Source organism: Stylophora pistillata, chromosome 6 (assembly GCF_964205215.1).
Source record: "Stylophora pistillata chromosome 6, jaStyPist1.2, whole genome shotgun sequence".
NCBI lineage: Eukaryota > Metazoa > Cnidaria > Anthozoa > Scleractinia > Pocilloporidae > Stylophora > Stylophora pistillata.
In genome coordinates this window covers 8,843,938-8,859,630 of record NC_142524.1, presented here as the reverse complement: position 1 = coordinate 8,859,630, position 15,693 = coordinate 8,843,938, and the positions used below count along the sequence as shown (strand labels likewise).

At 38.9% G+C, this 15,693-nt stretch overlaps 2 protein-coding genes across 2 annotated transcripts; both read left to right on the top strand.

The window, feature by feature from the left end:
- Positions 1 to 36: 36 nt before the first annotated feature.
- Positions 37 to 12,345, top strand: LOC111327964 (adenylate kinase 7). Its single transcript, XM_022932298.2, has 20 exons — positions 37 to 188; positions 489 to 659; positions 1,379 to 1,487; positions 1,595 to 1,689; positions 1,978 to 2,352; positions 2,763 to 2,840; positions 2,969 to 3,055; positions 4,364 to 4,426; positions 4,959 to 5,087; positions 6,634 to 6,745; positions 7,207 to 7,277; positions 7,534 to 7,591; positions 8,372 to 8,434; positions 8,837 to 8,935; positions 9,929 to 10,027; positions 10,513 to 10,593; positions 10,784 to 10,836; positions 11,031 to 11,117; positions 11,660 to 11,818; positions 12,114 to 12,345. Exons 1-20 carry the CDS (start codon positions 93 to 95, stop codon positions 12,150 to 12,152), a joined length of 2,124 nt encoding a protein of 707 aa, XP_022788033.2. The 5' UTR covers positions 37 to 92; the 3' UTR covers positions 12,153 to 12,345.
- A 1,014-nt stretch (positions 12,346 to 13,359) lies between these two features.
- LOC111327965 (uncharacterized) lies at positions 13,360 to 15,036 on the top strand. Its single transcript, XM_022932300.2, has one exon. It carries the CDS (start codon positions 13,502 to 13,504, stop codon positions 14,894 to 14,896), a length of 1,395 nt encoding a protein of 464 aa, XP_022788035.2. The 5' UTR covers positions 13,360 to 13,501; the 3' UTR covers positions 14,897 to 15,036.
- The last annotated feature ends 657 nt before the right edge of the window (positions 15,037 to 15,693 follow it).

Sequence of the window (15,693 nt, the reverse complement as noted above, 5' to 3'; positions counted from 1 at the left end):
GCGCGAGATGAGTCATGGGAGGCTCTCCCCAGATTTCATCGGTTCAATTGCCATAGCAACGTCTCCTAAGGAGAAAAGCAAAAAGAGCAAAAATGGCGGACTTATTGAACACAGACGGAGATAATCCTAAAAGGACACTGGTATTTGTGAACCATGTGGATTTATACACTGGAAAAAATATAAGCAAGGTAAGGAAGATTCTGTTACTATCTCTGATTTGTCTGCAGAACTGGAGCTTAAGGTATCTGAAACAGCACTAAAGAAGACAAAACCTTTGCGCGGTCAACTCTAAATTTTAAAGACATAACACTATTTGGTCTTTTTATCAAACAGACCTGAATAAGTTGTGTCGCAATGTGGGTTTTATACCCACGAACAAGCGCTTTATTTTTGAAATTATGGTTTTTTTAACTGGTTGAATTTGCAATCAATTCCCTTAGCTTTAATTATATTTAGTTTTTTTTGGCATCTTTCTTTACTTTTCATAGATATTGAAAGGGTCTGTAGTTGGTGCTACGGCAGAAGAAGATGAAGTTAATGATGATGAGTCCCAAGCTAGCGGACAGCCTCAAATTCCAAAGGAAAATTGTTACAAAGTAGTTGGTACTTTACAGGATCCAACACAACACAAACCAGAGTGGGTTGATGAAGTTTTTGAGGTATGTCTGAATTGACGATGTAGCATAGCTGTCTGAAGTGTCTGTTGAAGGTGTCACGCACAAACTTGTCAATGTTATATGCTCTAAATAGTTGTCAATACTCGTAAGTAGGTATGCTAATGTAGACTATATTTAAGATGTGTACTGTAGTTTGAATCAGAATGTATCAATTTTTGTGCATTTTGGGTGAACATTTAAGTTTTGTTGGATACTACAGATAGCTTCCTAATTTCTTATCTGCAAGCTGATTAACACTCAATCATTATGATATATCGTGTATTACACTTTTGAATAGATGTATACTTCTGTAATCTGTCCAACTAAACATTTGTTAAGGTTAATGATCTGACTATACTGTGGAATTATCTGATGCTGGACAATCTGGGTCCAGTTGTTCGAAGGGTGGGTAACACTATCCAACAGAGAAATCACTGTCCAGCATCAGTGTCGAGAAAACGTACCAGGTGATTTAAACAGCGTAGAGCGGTTTATAGTGTCATATAAGGAACTGCTCGACCAATCAGATATCTGGAAACTCTTTGCTCAGCTCTGAAATTATACTAATTAGTCTTTATGAAATTAATGCATAATTAATGTATGGGGTTATATGGAACTCTTTCCGAGATATATCCTTTGGATGACATTTTCAACCTTGCGAGCAACCAGGGCCTGACCTGTAAAACGATGTAATTGGATAACTTGCATGTTTACTCTTGCAGTACAATACTAAAGAAGATCTTCTTCCCCATTTACTGGAGTGCGACATTATTGTCTATGACATCACTGGGAGTCCTGATCAAGTGGATGAAGCTACTTGGGCTGTGTCGGGTAATTTATCATTCAATAAATGCATTGTTATTTAAGTTAGAAGAATAACTCTTTCAGATCTCTGGGGCTGAAGTATTCAAAGTGTCTTGTGTGTGATCCTTTTGCAGCCCTTCATGCAGAACTGGAGAATTTCAACACATTGAAAGTGTTCATTTGTTTATCAACTGTGATGACATGGGCAAGAAGCAAACCACTTGATCCTGTGAGTTTTAATCATTATCTTGCTCTTATTCTTTTACAGTCTATTTGAAAGCACAAACTCAAATTAATGTAAGCTCCACCTTAGGGAAGTTTTTTTTTTCCCTTGGCTTTACTATTCTTGATTGGAAAGTTTTCTCCCTGTTAACTAATTGGCATCACATTGTATTTATTGGTTGTAATGTCTTGTTTTTCACCACAGGGACCATGATATTCTAACTTGCAAAAACATGAAGGAAACGATGACTTTATTTCAATTATTGGCTCTAATTTTTCATTTGAATTCAAACAGGATGACCCAGAGATATCATTCACTGAAGATGACTACCGTCGCAGAAGGGCTCATCCAAACTTCAAATCTCACATCAGTGCAGAGAAGCTTGTCATCAAACATGGAAAAACAAACAAGTCAAAATTTATCACTTACGTGGTGGCAGCAGGCTTAACATATGGATCAGGAGAAGACATCTTTCACTTCCTGTTTAAAACTGCATGGCATGGCCAGGCGCCTGCATTACAGTGCTTTGGCAATGGTCAAAATATTGTACCAACCATCCACATCAAGGACCTTGCAGCAGTGATTGTGAATATTTGTGATCAGAATCCCAAAGTACGCTATCTAGTGGCTGTGGATGAGTCTAAGAACACTCTTGAGGAAATTGTAAAGGTAGCTTAAGTCTTGTTAAATTTTTTATGAAGTGACATTTTTTCTCCATTTTGGGAAAAATAAAATCTCTGAGTATACTATGACAACTTCTAGTTTCAATCAAGAGGAAATGAAAACTTGGAGGATAAGGTTTGATTCCTAAACCTGGCATCAGATGTGGGTTGAGTTTGCTGTTGGTTCTCATTCTTGCTCTGAGGGTTTTTCTCCAGGTCTTTTGGTTTTCCTCCCTACAAACCAATATTCCCAATTCCTAATGTGATCGGAGAAAAGTGTACAAAAAAAAACCATTATTGCTAATGCATGTAATCGTGGTGATGATGATGATAATTATTACAATTATTATTTTATGACTGAAGTAACTACAATAATTACAGTTGTTTACTTTTAATTTGTTTGATGCATTGTATCAGGCTGTTAGTGCACACCTTGGAAACGGAAGAGTAAAGAACATCACAAAAGAGGAAGCCTTACTTATTAAAGAACTTGAGGTATTTATCACTTATTTACACCTGCTTTTTTTTTTTTTTTTTTGCTACTGTGTACAATTTTTCATTAATTTTAGTGCTGGTAATTGTTATTTGATCAATGATGTCTTGATAAATTCTTCTTTTTGTAGCAAGCTGACTTTGACTTGCTTTTAGTCAATTTGAGAATGGATGCCACTTACATAAAGGAGGGAATGAATATCATCTGGGTGTCTGAGGTAAAAAAATCATCATGTAATCATTATGAACCTTAACTCCCGCGAGTGACCATTACATGGAGTTTCTCCTTGCAGTGTTATTCCACTGCTGATTCGGTGTTCCTCTCTCCTTAAAAAAAAAAAAACAGTTATTACACATGCAGCTTTGATATTTTAAACAAAGGTTCTTATCTTGTTAGCTTTCTCCCTCACTCTTTTTTCCCTTAATAACCCCTTAACTCCCAAGATCTGATGGTTAATTCTCCACTCTGGCTGCTACACATTTCATTTCAAATTAGTCACAAGAATTTAGTGTTAGATCAAGATAACAACCTCTATCTATTCTCGTTATCTTTTTGTTGGGCAATGCATGGATATTATAGGGAGAAGTTACGTACATGTTGATTGTTACCTCAGGGAGTTAAAAGGGTAAGCATGTCATGTCCCATAACATGTCTGGGGTTTTCATCAAGTATTGTAGCAAAGGAATAGTGTTTTATATTTAACAATTATTCGCCGAAGGCGAGGTGAATATCGTTGATTATTTGATAATATTCACCGAACCTGAGGTGAATTGTTTTAGTATAATTTCAGAACTGAACAACAGAGAAATTTCTAAAATCATAACATTTTAGTAACATTTATTAACGTTTTAGTGTAACATTTTATATAAACCGTGTGGAGCAGTTTACATAGCGTCATATAGGGAACCGTGCGACCAATCAGATTGCTGGAAACTCTTTGTTCAGCTCTGAAATTATACTAAATATATATATATATATACATGAGAATATTCCCTTTGTCTGAATAGAAAACAGCTCAGCATTGGAGTAGGGCATGGCTGTACAATTCCCCACACTCTGATGTCCTCACAAATGCTGGTGCACATGTATCTCAGCCTCAGCATCAGAATATAGCAGGGAACAATTATTACGTTTTTCCTGAATACTTTGAATGCTCAGCGTTATAACTAGATCATCATCATTTTTTTTCTTTTTTTCTTGGAAATTATTTTCCAGTAAGGAAGAAAAGAAACAATGATGAAGGGCTGCTTGACTCCATTCTTCAGGCTGCTCCATCCTCAGTAGCTATAGGTTCTTTAGTCAGGGGTTTTTCAATCCCTTTACCTTAAGTTCTCTTTCACTGTCCTCTGCCATATTGCACTGCATCACATCTAAAAAGCATCTGTTGTGTAATTCTGGCAGCTTGCCTCTGATAGGCTATAGCTCTCTAGCTAACTAACTTGATGGATTAACCATTTACAAAGATGTAGAGACATGCTATCAGGAGCTAAGGAGTGTTAAGATTTCCCAATTATTAAATCCACAGAGTGGACTTGCAGAGAACATTGATGATGTCATTAAAGAGTATAAAGAAACAAGGGGACTTTTGGTAAGGTCTTTTGCACATTTATATCACATTTACGACCTTTTTACTACCTCTACTTTAACCTACTTTCATGTACGAAATTGCTGTATCCAACAAAGACTTTCTTAAAACTGCCTGATAAATTTTCTTTTATAGGATGCTAAGAGTGAATATTTAAGAATCCCAACCTTAGGGTGTGCCAAAACACCCATCGCATGTCTTTAATGGGCATGCTTCCAAATAATTTGATTAATTATCTTACTAGAAAGATTAGTAGAGGAAACCATCACATAGTGATATGCATTGTTTTTCAAGTCATTGTCATTTTTATCCATTCACTCTGACAAAGGGCTAATGCTCTAAGCGTCAGCTTTTTAACTCTTTACGGTAGCCAATTTACAAATTCAACTTAGTTGACATTACCAAATTACCTTGTTACCCCCATCGATGCAGCACCACAGTTTCTTTAGAAACTTACCCCCTTTATTAATAAATTTTTTTATGATTGCTGTTCTGGTAAGTTTGCTAAATCTCTTCAATTGTATTCCCATTTTAGCCCCTCAGAGCATGCATTATGGGCCCCCCTGCATCAGGGAAAACTCTTGTTATCAAACAGCTCTGTGAACATTACAAACTTCATCATATCAAAATTCAAGACGCGATTGACGAAGCTGTGGATAAACTGGTAAGGTCAATGCTTCATGGAAATCATTAAAATGTTGATCTGTAATATTGTACTGATTTGAGGAGGGGAGCTTTGGGATTTTCGGTTTTGCGGTTTTGACTGTTTTTTTGGATCTGTTTTTCGGTTTTTGAGCCAAAAAGGTTCGGTTTTTTGGTTTTGATGTTCAGAGCGGTTTGTGGATTTTACGTGATTTTGCATTCGGTTTTCGGTTTTCACGAAAACTCTGATGCGGTTTTCGGTTTTTCCTTTTTGACCCCTTTAAGGTGAAAATGTAGTGGTTTTGTCAGGTTTGCATGCGCTTTTCGGTTTTTCTACCTTTTTTCGTCGGTTTTTCGGTTTTGGAGGTTTTTTTTCTCCGGTTTTACGGTTTTTTAGAGGCCCCAATACCCCCCTCTTTCAGCAAAATTGAACTTTTTCTAGGCGCTTTTATGTGGGTAGCAAACGTATAGGGGGAAGGGGTCCTGTTCTTGTTTTACTCACAAATTTTAGAAAAATTTACGCGTCGCATGTACTCTGATCAGTTTTTCACGCGTCATGAATTTCAAAGGTAAAGCTTTAAATCTCGCCTTACCTTGCCTTTCTGAAAAATTTACGTGTAAATTTTGGACCTAATCGTGCGTCAGGTATAAACCCTTTACTACCCTCTTTTTAATTAACAATTATTCCACGAGCGCGTGATGGATATATGAGATAATAGATAGTCGAGTTGGCTATAATCATCTCATATCCAGCAAACGCTCCAAAATACAGATAAATCTTCCCAATTAACTAATGGTGAACACCACAGCGTACACTATTGTGTTATGGATGCACGCGAGAGGTTGCTAAGCACGAAATCGCGTGCGGCGATAGCCGAGAGCGATTCTAGCTTCTTGAGTGCTTAGCAAACCTCTCAAGTGCTTTCATAACTCAAAAGTGTACACTGTGGCGTCTACCATTTGTTTTATAACGTAACATTGATACGTTGTAGCACAAGAGTTTTCTTTTATTTAACAAATCTTACCTGACTAGAAAAAATATGCGCGCGCAGAAAACTAGTCTTTGCATTTGCTCACGTTAGCAACGTACACCCATGGGCAAATGGTGGACGCTGAGTTGATCAATCAGAGCGCGCGCTTTACTTTGGTTGTGTTATAATTTTATTTTGTAAGAACAAACGGAATGTTACAATGTACAAAAACACTTGGTTTCAATCGTCTTCATGCCCGGGCATGGTATAATGGTTCATAACTCGTGATGGTTAAGCCAGTGAAAAATTGTAAATTGCATCATCCAGTGATCCAGTTTTAATGATAACAATGATATGGTATTTATAGGAGGCATATCCACGAGTTCTTTAGATCTCTTTTCTTGCTGTCGAGCTTACAGCCGAGCAAAGTGACCAAAAAAAAAGTCTGAGTTCCCTTTACCTCAACTTTAAAATGTTCAAAACCTACGAAAGATCTTGTAATATAACCCTGTTTTGGTTACACTACAAGAAGATTCTGAACAACTAAGATACCATTGTAAATCAGACACGTTAATCATGTGCAGTGCTATTTTTCAGCAACGCAGTGCTGCTCGTGCAGAAGCTGAGGAAGATGACGAAGACGATTTAAAGGCGCAAGAAGATCAAGAATTCCTAGAGACTCTTCAGGACAGCAGGGACAGAAACAGTGGTATGAGAAAAATTTATATATTTTGTCGTCTAGTATATTTCGGTCTTCGACCGAGCGTGAAGAGGAATCTTCAATTCTTGTGTCAAACTCTGGGTTAGAAGAAAGACGAAATAAGTCAAGAGGCGCGCGCCAAAGGCGAGTCAAATGGTCGTCCTCTCGCGCATGACGTGTCCTACGCGCGTGCCTCATCCTTGATTGACGGGGAAGCGCGCGCTAAAAGCAACCTCACGCGCATGACGTCGTGCGCGCGTGCCTCATGCTTGCCTCTGCTCGACATAAAAGCGCCAAAAAAACGAAGGAGGAAGATGCTTTTTCAGCAGGCTACGAAAGAAAATGAAGAAAAATTCACTTGGATAATGGTTCAGGAGTGCATAATAAAACATTTAGAACTTTCTCATTATTTTCGTTGGATTGTTGTATGGAACTAATTTTACATTTTTTTTTTTTGTCTTTTCACTTAGGTCGTTATGAAGATCAGTACATAATCAGGTTTTACAAGGACAAATTACACTCTATGCCTTGTCAAAACCAGGTTTGTTGAATTACATCATGTTTATAAACTGTGTTAAGTCCTTTAGTCCATTGCAAGGCGTGAACTTCTCCCACAAAAGTAAAATTTCCGATGGACGCACATCGCATCCAAATCGTAACTGAAATCATTAATTCTAGCTACCCGAAAGTTTCCCGACGGTACTCACCTTATCTCGTTCTGACAACTGTTGCTTTCACTTGTTTTTATTTGTTTCTTGTTTTGATCACGTGCTAATGTCGTCGTCTACTACAATTAGGGTTTTATCCTCGATGGATACCCAAAAACATATGAGCAAGCCAAAGAGTTATTTGCAGGTATAGCCCATATTATGTTTGAGCACCTCATGTCTGCGACACATGTTGATTGTTAAGAGTGCTAAAAGTGCCTTTCAGGAGCTGATGCTATACTTTCAAGGGGCTTATTTCAACTTGAAATCCTCTCCATCTCGGGTCATCCTCTTTCATTTTTGTTCTGATGTTCCCTTTTGGTTGTTCACCTTTCTTGGGAAATGATTATTTCATGATTTCCTTTGGAGTGAAAGCAGTTTTCTGGGTTGCAACTGTCTTTCAAAATTTCATTAAATCGCTCAATTTACAAAAAAAAAAAAAAAAAGGCAAATCAAGGTAATTTAACGAACTTACAATGAAACTCTCGTAATTTTTATTATTAGGGAGCTATTTTTTACTCTTGGCTTCATACCTCAGCTTTTTATCATTGACAAGTCTACGCATAATCCACTCTTATGGTCTTTTTCATTCTTCTTTCCCTGGAATAACTGTATTTTTAGGTTAACTGTTGTTTTCTCATGGCAGAGCAATTTTTAATTGAGGGATTGCATTGGTTTTTCTAACTGTGCTCCGTGATTGGTCAAGAATTTCCGTGCTCTCCTCTCAACCAATCGAATACAAGCCTGAAACCAAACGCGTCCTTGTCACTGGCGTTTTCCCGCGCTTCAGTCACTGAATTTCTATTGGCTCGTTGTGACATTTCCCTTTATTTTGATTGGCTGTTGGACTAATTTGGTATTGGATTTTACGACGCTTGTCAATTATGTAGCTCTCAAACATTTTAATCTTGTTTTGTTTTTATTTCAGCTGAGGAAGGAGAAGAAGGCGAGGAGGACTCGCCAATAAATTACGACAAACAGATCATGCCAGGTAAAGTGAGCGTTGTAAATGAGTTCAGAAATATGATTAATTTGGAACTTTGTCGTTGAGTAGGGAAAGATGTTATATATTTTTTCTGTAGCGTCTGAGCGGATCTGGATCTTAAATGCTCAGAATGACTAATCGTGCGCTCGTATCTGGTCCCGCTTTTCTGTCTTTTTACAATAAAAATACTGTCCGAAATTTTTCCCACGCCATTCGCGGCAAAGCTAAAAAAGCAAAGCAGCCAAAAAGAGAATTAATAAGTTATTTACCGCCCGTCCTGCATAATACAAGGAAAGACGAATGCATCTTGTGTAAAAGCAGTTAAAGTGACAATTGTTTCTTTACTAAATTTCACCCGGTTAGGTGTCTCGAGCTGAACGAAATTTTCTTTTTTTTTCGTCATTACAGAGGTGGTGGTTTCACTTGATGCCCCGGACGAATTCTTAAAGACCAGAGTAATGAACTTACCGGAAAGTGTCGTCGCTGGTACACACAATACAGAGGAAGGTGAGCGATGATAATAACCGCTGAAAAAAAGGCTAAGTGTGCGTTGGCTGTACAGCACGGTTACAGTTTGTTGCTCGGTTGAGTTCAGGATTGGGATAAATTCGTCAAAGAGATAGTTTTGATACATTTCAGAACGACCGTAGTAGATACGGTAAGTGCTACCGTAGAAACTAGTATCAAAAACCTTCGTCGGATTAGAGAATTGAGCAAGTTTTAAGTGAGTGTTTAAAGTAACCTGACAGAGCTGAATAATGAATGATACGTCGGAGGGTATGCGGTCAACGACGCGGGCTCAAGTGTCCAGGGTCTAAAATTTAGCGAAATTAGCGGAAAATAATAAGGGCTGGCTTTTAAAACCGAGGAACTCTGTTTTTGTCGAAGGCATTTTCCTATTTCCAGAGATTTTAAGGAGAATATTAATTTTTGAAAATTTTTAGGGGTGGTACCAAGTTTTTGGAGGTTGTTCTGTAAAAGAAAAGCGGCAAGGAAAACGACGCCTCAGTGTAACAGAATAAGAAATCAACCATGCGAACGACTCAAAATCCGTGTTTCTGCGGCAAAACCTAGCGCATGCGTATACGTTATTCAGCTCTGTCAAGTAACCTGGGATTGCTTTGCCTCGCTCTATGATTGGTCCAGAAAACTCGCGCCACTCTCTCTCAACTAATCAAATGTAAAACTAAAATCAATCACGACGTGGTCGCTCGGCCCGCATTTTTCCGCACTTTATACAGTTTGGTTGGTTTTATTCTGAGTTCTCATTGGCTCTTGAAGATACTCTTTCCTTTCTTCTGATTGGCTGTTGTGATTACTTCGATTTGGTTTCATGGCAGTCAATCGAAAAGCGCTCTATCTTGTAAACGATTTAACTGGATTGCTTTTGTACGCTGGTCATGTAGAATTTGTGAGGCAGTTGCTTGCTTTCTTGTTTTTCTTTCTGTTTGCTGCAAACGACTTGGATAGTTTTCGAATGTTTTTTCTTGTGCAATTTAGGTCTGATGCGGCGACTGGCTGAGTTTCGCGCTTCTAATACCGAGGACGAGACAGTATTGAATTATTTTGACGAGTTGGAAATCCACCCAGATCATATCGGTGAGTAGATCATATTGTTTCAGTCTCGATGGAAAGAAGTTTAAATATTAACTCTAAGAACCGTAGCAATTTTTTTCGTCGATTTTATACGCACATGTTTCTTTGTTAACCTTGCCATAAAAAATTGAATGAAGTAATATTCACATTAAGTACACAATGTATATATATAGCAAACTTGAGATGGGGATCCGATGGAAAAAAAATTATAAATTAAAGGATTGTTGTCTTGATATGATACTGTATCATCCCCAGAAATTTAAAAAGAAATGTCAAGGCAAGTTAGAGAATTAATATTCGGATCGTTGGAGTTCAAGGGTTGGCAAGCATTTGCTGAGCAGGGCTGCCACCCATAAGATGCAAACAGAACATGACTTCTGGAGTCGGTTACTGCTAAAATGAATAGGCAACAACTAAATAACGGTTGTACGCTACTGAAGATATTTTTTTCACTTTTATTTACCATCAAAATTTTAATCCTTTGCCAGATATAACTCAGGATAAAACAAGAAAAATGACCAAAGTAGTGGAGCAGATCAAAAAGCTGATGGGAAAGCCAAGAAATTACGGTAACAACATAACTCGAAATGAAAGATATGACATGTAAAGTAGGGAATGGTAACTTATCGGTGTAAACCCGATTGAAATGAAATTCAAGAGGAACAAAATTTGCATTTGCCTTTGAACACAAATGCTACTTGATTTCTGCGCATGTATCATGTATTTATGTATGTATTTATTATTGTTATTATTATTTAGGTCCCACACCAGAAGAGTTAGCAGAGATGGAAAGAATTGAAACAGAGAAACGGGTACGTTGTTCCTCGCTATGAAGTAATGGACAAGAGTGGTTGAACATGTTGCCGCTATTTGATCTGATTTCGCAATTAGACAAGTGTTCTCGATTTGCTAATGGAGCGGTTTTAATTTCTTAATGAGGACTGCAGTTCTTTTCGTGTTCAGGATATTGATAACTTTAAGTATCTCTTTCTTTTCTTCTGTATAGCTTCAAAAGGAACGGAAAGCAAGAGAAGAACGGGAAAAACGAGATGCAGAAGAAGCGGCCGAGAGACAACGACGGGAGGAAGAATGGGTAAAAGTTAAAACCGTTGTTGTTGTTGTTGTTGTTGTTGTGTTGGTTTTAGAGACCGAAAGACTGGAACAGTTACATGTAACTAGTTGTCAGAAAATTAGAAAGAAAAGCGAAAATACAGTTACCTGTGCTTAAACTAAGAAAATGAGATAGTTGTGTACCTATCACATGCACAGAAGAGAAAGCTCCTCCCAGCGTTGGGATTTAGATTTGATTAGATGAGTCGCCTTCACACCTTTTCGTTTTCGCTCACTTCATCTGCCAGCCTGTGACCAGGCCTTCTTCGCTTGCACTGCAAAACGAGCGTTTCTCCGAACGCGGAAGACTTGAGACGAGTCGGGGAGTGGTCTGCCGGGGATCTGGCCCTAGGAAGTATATCAGTGGCAGACCACCTCTTCGCGGGCGTAGAAACGTTCGTAAAGGCTCGTAGGCGCTACAACTGCGTGTGCCGGTGGGTAAGTTTATACTTGTGTTGTACCTCTAAAAACTTCCACTTGGCCAAGAATTGCTTAATTCCGTAATAATTGTTTCATTCTTTTTAGCGTGTCCGATTGTCAGAAGTGAAACGTCAGGAACAGGAGCTCCTAGAAAACCAGTCCATTCCCCTGAGGAACTATCTCATGAAGCACGTTATGCCGACATTGGCCCAAGGCCTTATAGAATGCTGTAAAATGCGCCCTGATGATCCGGTCGATTACTTGGTAAGTTTTGAGCCGGAAATAGCATCATTCAGTTTGTAATCCAAACTTGTGTTGGTTTTGCTTCTTCGCGCTTTCTGATTGGTCGTTGATGAAAGACCTCATGCCACCAATCAGATGCAGCACCGAACGCAATGGTCACTCGCGTTTTCCCGCGCTAGGGAGCGTCTTTATTCTCATTGGCTCCTTGAGACGATTCCCTTTGATCTGATTGGTCGTTGATTTTTTCTTTTGTTTTGCTTCCCTAAGACATCTTTCTTTCTTTTTCTTCTTCTTTTTTTTTTTAATTTTATTTTAGGCTGAGTATCTGTTCAAGAACAATCCACAGATTGATTAGACAAGCGGAGAAAATCCATTTCACGATAATAATTTTACATACAGTTGAATGGCAAAGGACACTCCTAGCTGTTGTTCGTTTTATAGATCTACAACCCATGCTTTAGTTTAAATCGTGTTGAAGTAATCATGGAAATTTTTTAGCACTTCTATTTCCTGTAAATAACTATTGAAATGAAATTGTATTCAGTTGATGTTATGTGCAAAAAATATTGTTCATGATGAGTGTGGTCGAAAGGATGAAGCTTTGGGTCATTGAAAGATTTGGTAGTCGAGGTCAATTTTAAGTAGAAATTGTCACCATTCCTTGTGAAGAACACCTTTTACGAAGTTATGTACGTTGCTCTATTGCCACAATGCCAGTTAACAGTTTTCGTCACCCGAGTACACTTAATCCAATTCATCCTTCATCCAATAACATCTTAGGATCTACATGGTATAATATTCGCCGATTCAAACGGTACAACGCTTTCTCTTTAAAAGAAAAAAAAATCCTCTGATTTTACTCGACTCGCCGATCACACCTATTCATATATTTCTACAAGGAAAAGTTTTTGAATTATTATGAGATGTTCATCGTCTTCTGCAGTGTCACGGCAAGAACTAAAAAATCAATCTTGGGTTGTTTTAGGCACAAAATGATTGGATTCAAAGGTACTTTTTTCTTTAGTGTATACAGCGCCCAACAATCTTAAGCGCGAATGTCGATCTACGAAGATACCATACCCAGAAATAAACATAAGTGACATCAAGGGTCAAAATCGGGTGAAATTCGGCATACTTAATTGCTACTTATTACCATCACTCACTCACTCATTTCGACAGACATTTATGGCTTAGTAGCCGCAAATGATATGATTTGCTTGATAAGGAGAATATGAGTTTTTTCGTCAGTTAAGTGAGGTTTTATTTGAACCGTTCCGAAGGAAGTCGTGAGCATAAACCGAAACCCCACTAAAATATGCCCATATGATATTTTAATTTTTAAAAAGATATGAATAAAGATGTATCAATTTACAGATTAGCTACGCATCGTTTGTAGGCCAAGAGATTAGAGAGCGTCACGTAATTACCCAAACAAATGTAGGAATATGCATCAAAAATAGGGGAAAATGGCGGCCAGAGTTCCTGTATAGACGCTGAAGAAACAAATTAAAGTCTTACTAGTTACGGGAATAATCGAACAAACGGCCTTTGCCTACATAGTTAAGTACGTGAGAAAATCAACGTAAAAGTTACGAGTATTCAATATTGAGCTCTGCACAACATAAAGACTTTCAGTAGAGCGAAAAGCGGAAATAATCATTTGGCAGCATTAATCTTCTTGAAAGACATAACAGTGGCTAAACCATGGAAATGGACTATAAATCTTTGGCAACAGTCGAAGGAGCTGATAACTACCAAGAGGCAGCCATCATTCTCGAAGGCCCGCCAATTGAAATCTTTGCGCAGCGCGCCGCTCCGACTGTAGTGCTGAAACCACTTCGGCAAACACAGGGAAAGTTTTACTTTGAATGCAAAACAAATACAGGCGGCTACATGCAGCTTGGGTGGGCAGACGAAAGTTTCACGGCCATAGCTGACGAAGGCAAAGGCTGCGGAGACGATCAGCATTCGTGGGCCTACGACGGAATGAGAGGTTTAAAGTGGCATAGTAATAACAAAGAACAATATGGCCGACGGTGGAAGGCTGGTGATGTGATTTGCATGGCTCTCAGTTTGGAAGACGGAGAAATTAGTTTTGGATTGAACGGTGATTGGGAAGGAGAGATGGGCTGCGCCTTTTCAGGAGTAACATTCGAGGGGGCTGTCTATCCATGCTTGTCTCTCATGAGAGGAGAGAGAGTACAGGAAACGAACCCCTTCGTCCACTCTCCACCGGAAGGGTTTCTTCCTCTAACAGTGACACATCCATCCGCAGATTCAGAGACTGAATACAACAGGTTCTCCAGCTTCGCGCACGTTATTCAAATGGGGCTGGCAGAAAACAGTTTCGCTGTGTCCTTTCCCGGTGAAATCATGGTAACGATGATGAGGAGGGGGTTGGCCTACGAGGGTAAAAAGAACGCCCTTATTCACGCCGGATACGAAGAAACCATGAAGAAATGGCCAGAAATGAAAGAGATACTTGAAATAAATTTTGGCCGCGCTGGTCTGACAGATGACGAGATTTACGCCGTTATTTGCTACACGTTGGAAAACCCACCAGTGTATCGCTATTTCAATAACGACACCAGGAAAGGTTACTCAGGCGATGGCATGAATTTCCCGATTCTATCGTACCTTCTCCGAGAGGCTTGTCGAAAAATCCTCGCGGCCACGCCCAAAGTAAGTCGTACAAGAATCGTTTACCGAGGCGTCACCATAAGATTTGCCGCCCAACCTGGTCAAATAGTACGATTTGGTTCTTACACTTCAACCACCGGTAACATCAAAGTAGCAGAGGACTTTCAGAAAAAATCGAACGGAAGTCAGTTTGTTATAGTCACCAAAATTGGAGCCTCCATTAAGATGCTGTCGGCTTTTCCCGAAGAGGATGAAGTACTACTTCCACCATATGAGTTGTTCAGGGTTCACAGAGTAGAGGAGGAACCTCCGAGGATCTTCTTAACAAGTTGCTTTGATGATTCGTTCGTTGATAAGTACGTTGTCGATGGCGGTGCTGTGAGCGAGGCAGAGGCGCTGCTGAAAAAGTTGGCTCAGCGAGAGAAAGATACGACTCCGTCGGTAGGAAAGCATTCTTGATTAGGGAGGGGAACCGTGTATCTACCACCCGGATTTCTACCAAGAATCTGCGTGTAGACACCTTCGGTAGATTTAGTATATGTTAAACTCTTTAAGGTCTATGAGAGACTGGGATCTATTTCTTATTACAGCCTAACTGCTGATCGATTCAAACATTAAGGTCATCAGAAAAAGGAAACTTATCACATAATAATAATAATAATAATAATAATAATAATAATGATTTATTGGATTACACAATTACTGGTAACATATTAAAGAAACTCGTGACTGTCAAACAAATTCTCCTAATCGTTACCGAAGGTAACGTATAAGGAGCAGTATGAAGAGTAAACATATCGCGAATGTGAAGATGCGAAAGGTTGATGCAAAAAAGGTACTCGACAATAGCGCCTCTGCATGTATATACCATCTGCGTGAAAAAAAAAATTGCACGCCAGCGTATTTGCTGTATTTTGTTGAGCAAATCCTCCATCATACTTTTGATCCATCTCTATTATAATGAAACTTCCGATTTCATGCGTTTGAAATATTGAACGTTAACCCTGTTTTTAGCAAACTTCTCTCAAATGGATATCTTGTTCTACATCAGACGTCCCCTGGGACTCGACGCTGTCGGACGTACATACCCGGGTAACTTTCGTGGCAACATTTTCCCGCCATTTAGCTGATAAAACCGTCCTGTCTGCTAATAAATTAAAACAGTCCCTTTTTTGAACCTGAGCGTACTCTGATTGTGAAAATATGAGTGAGTTTTGAGTGCTGAATATTGTAGTCCTAACTGTAGGGAAAGAAAC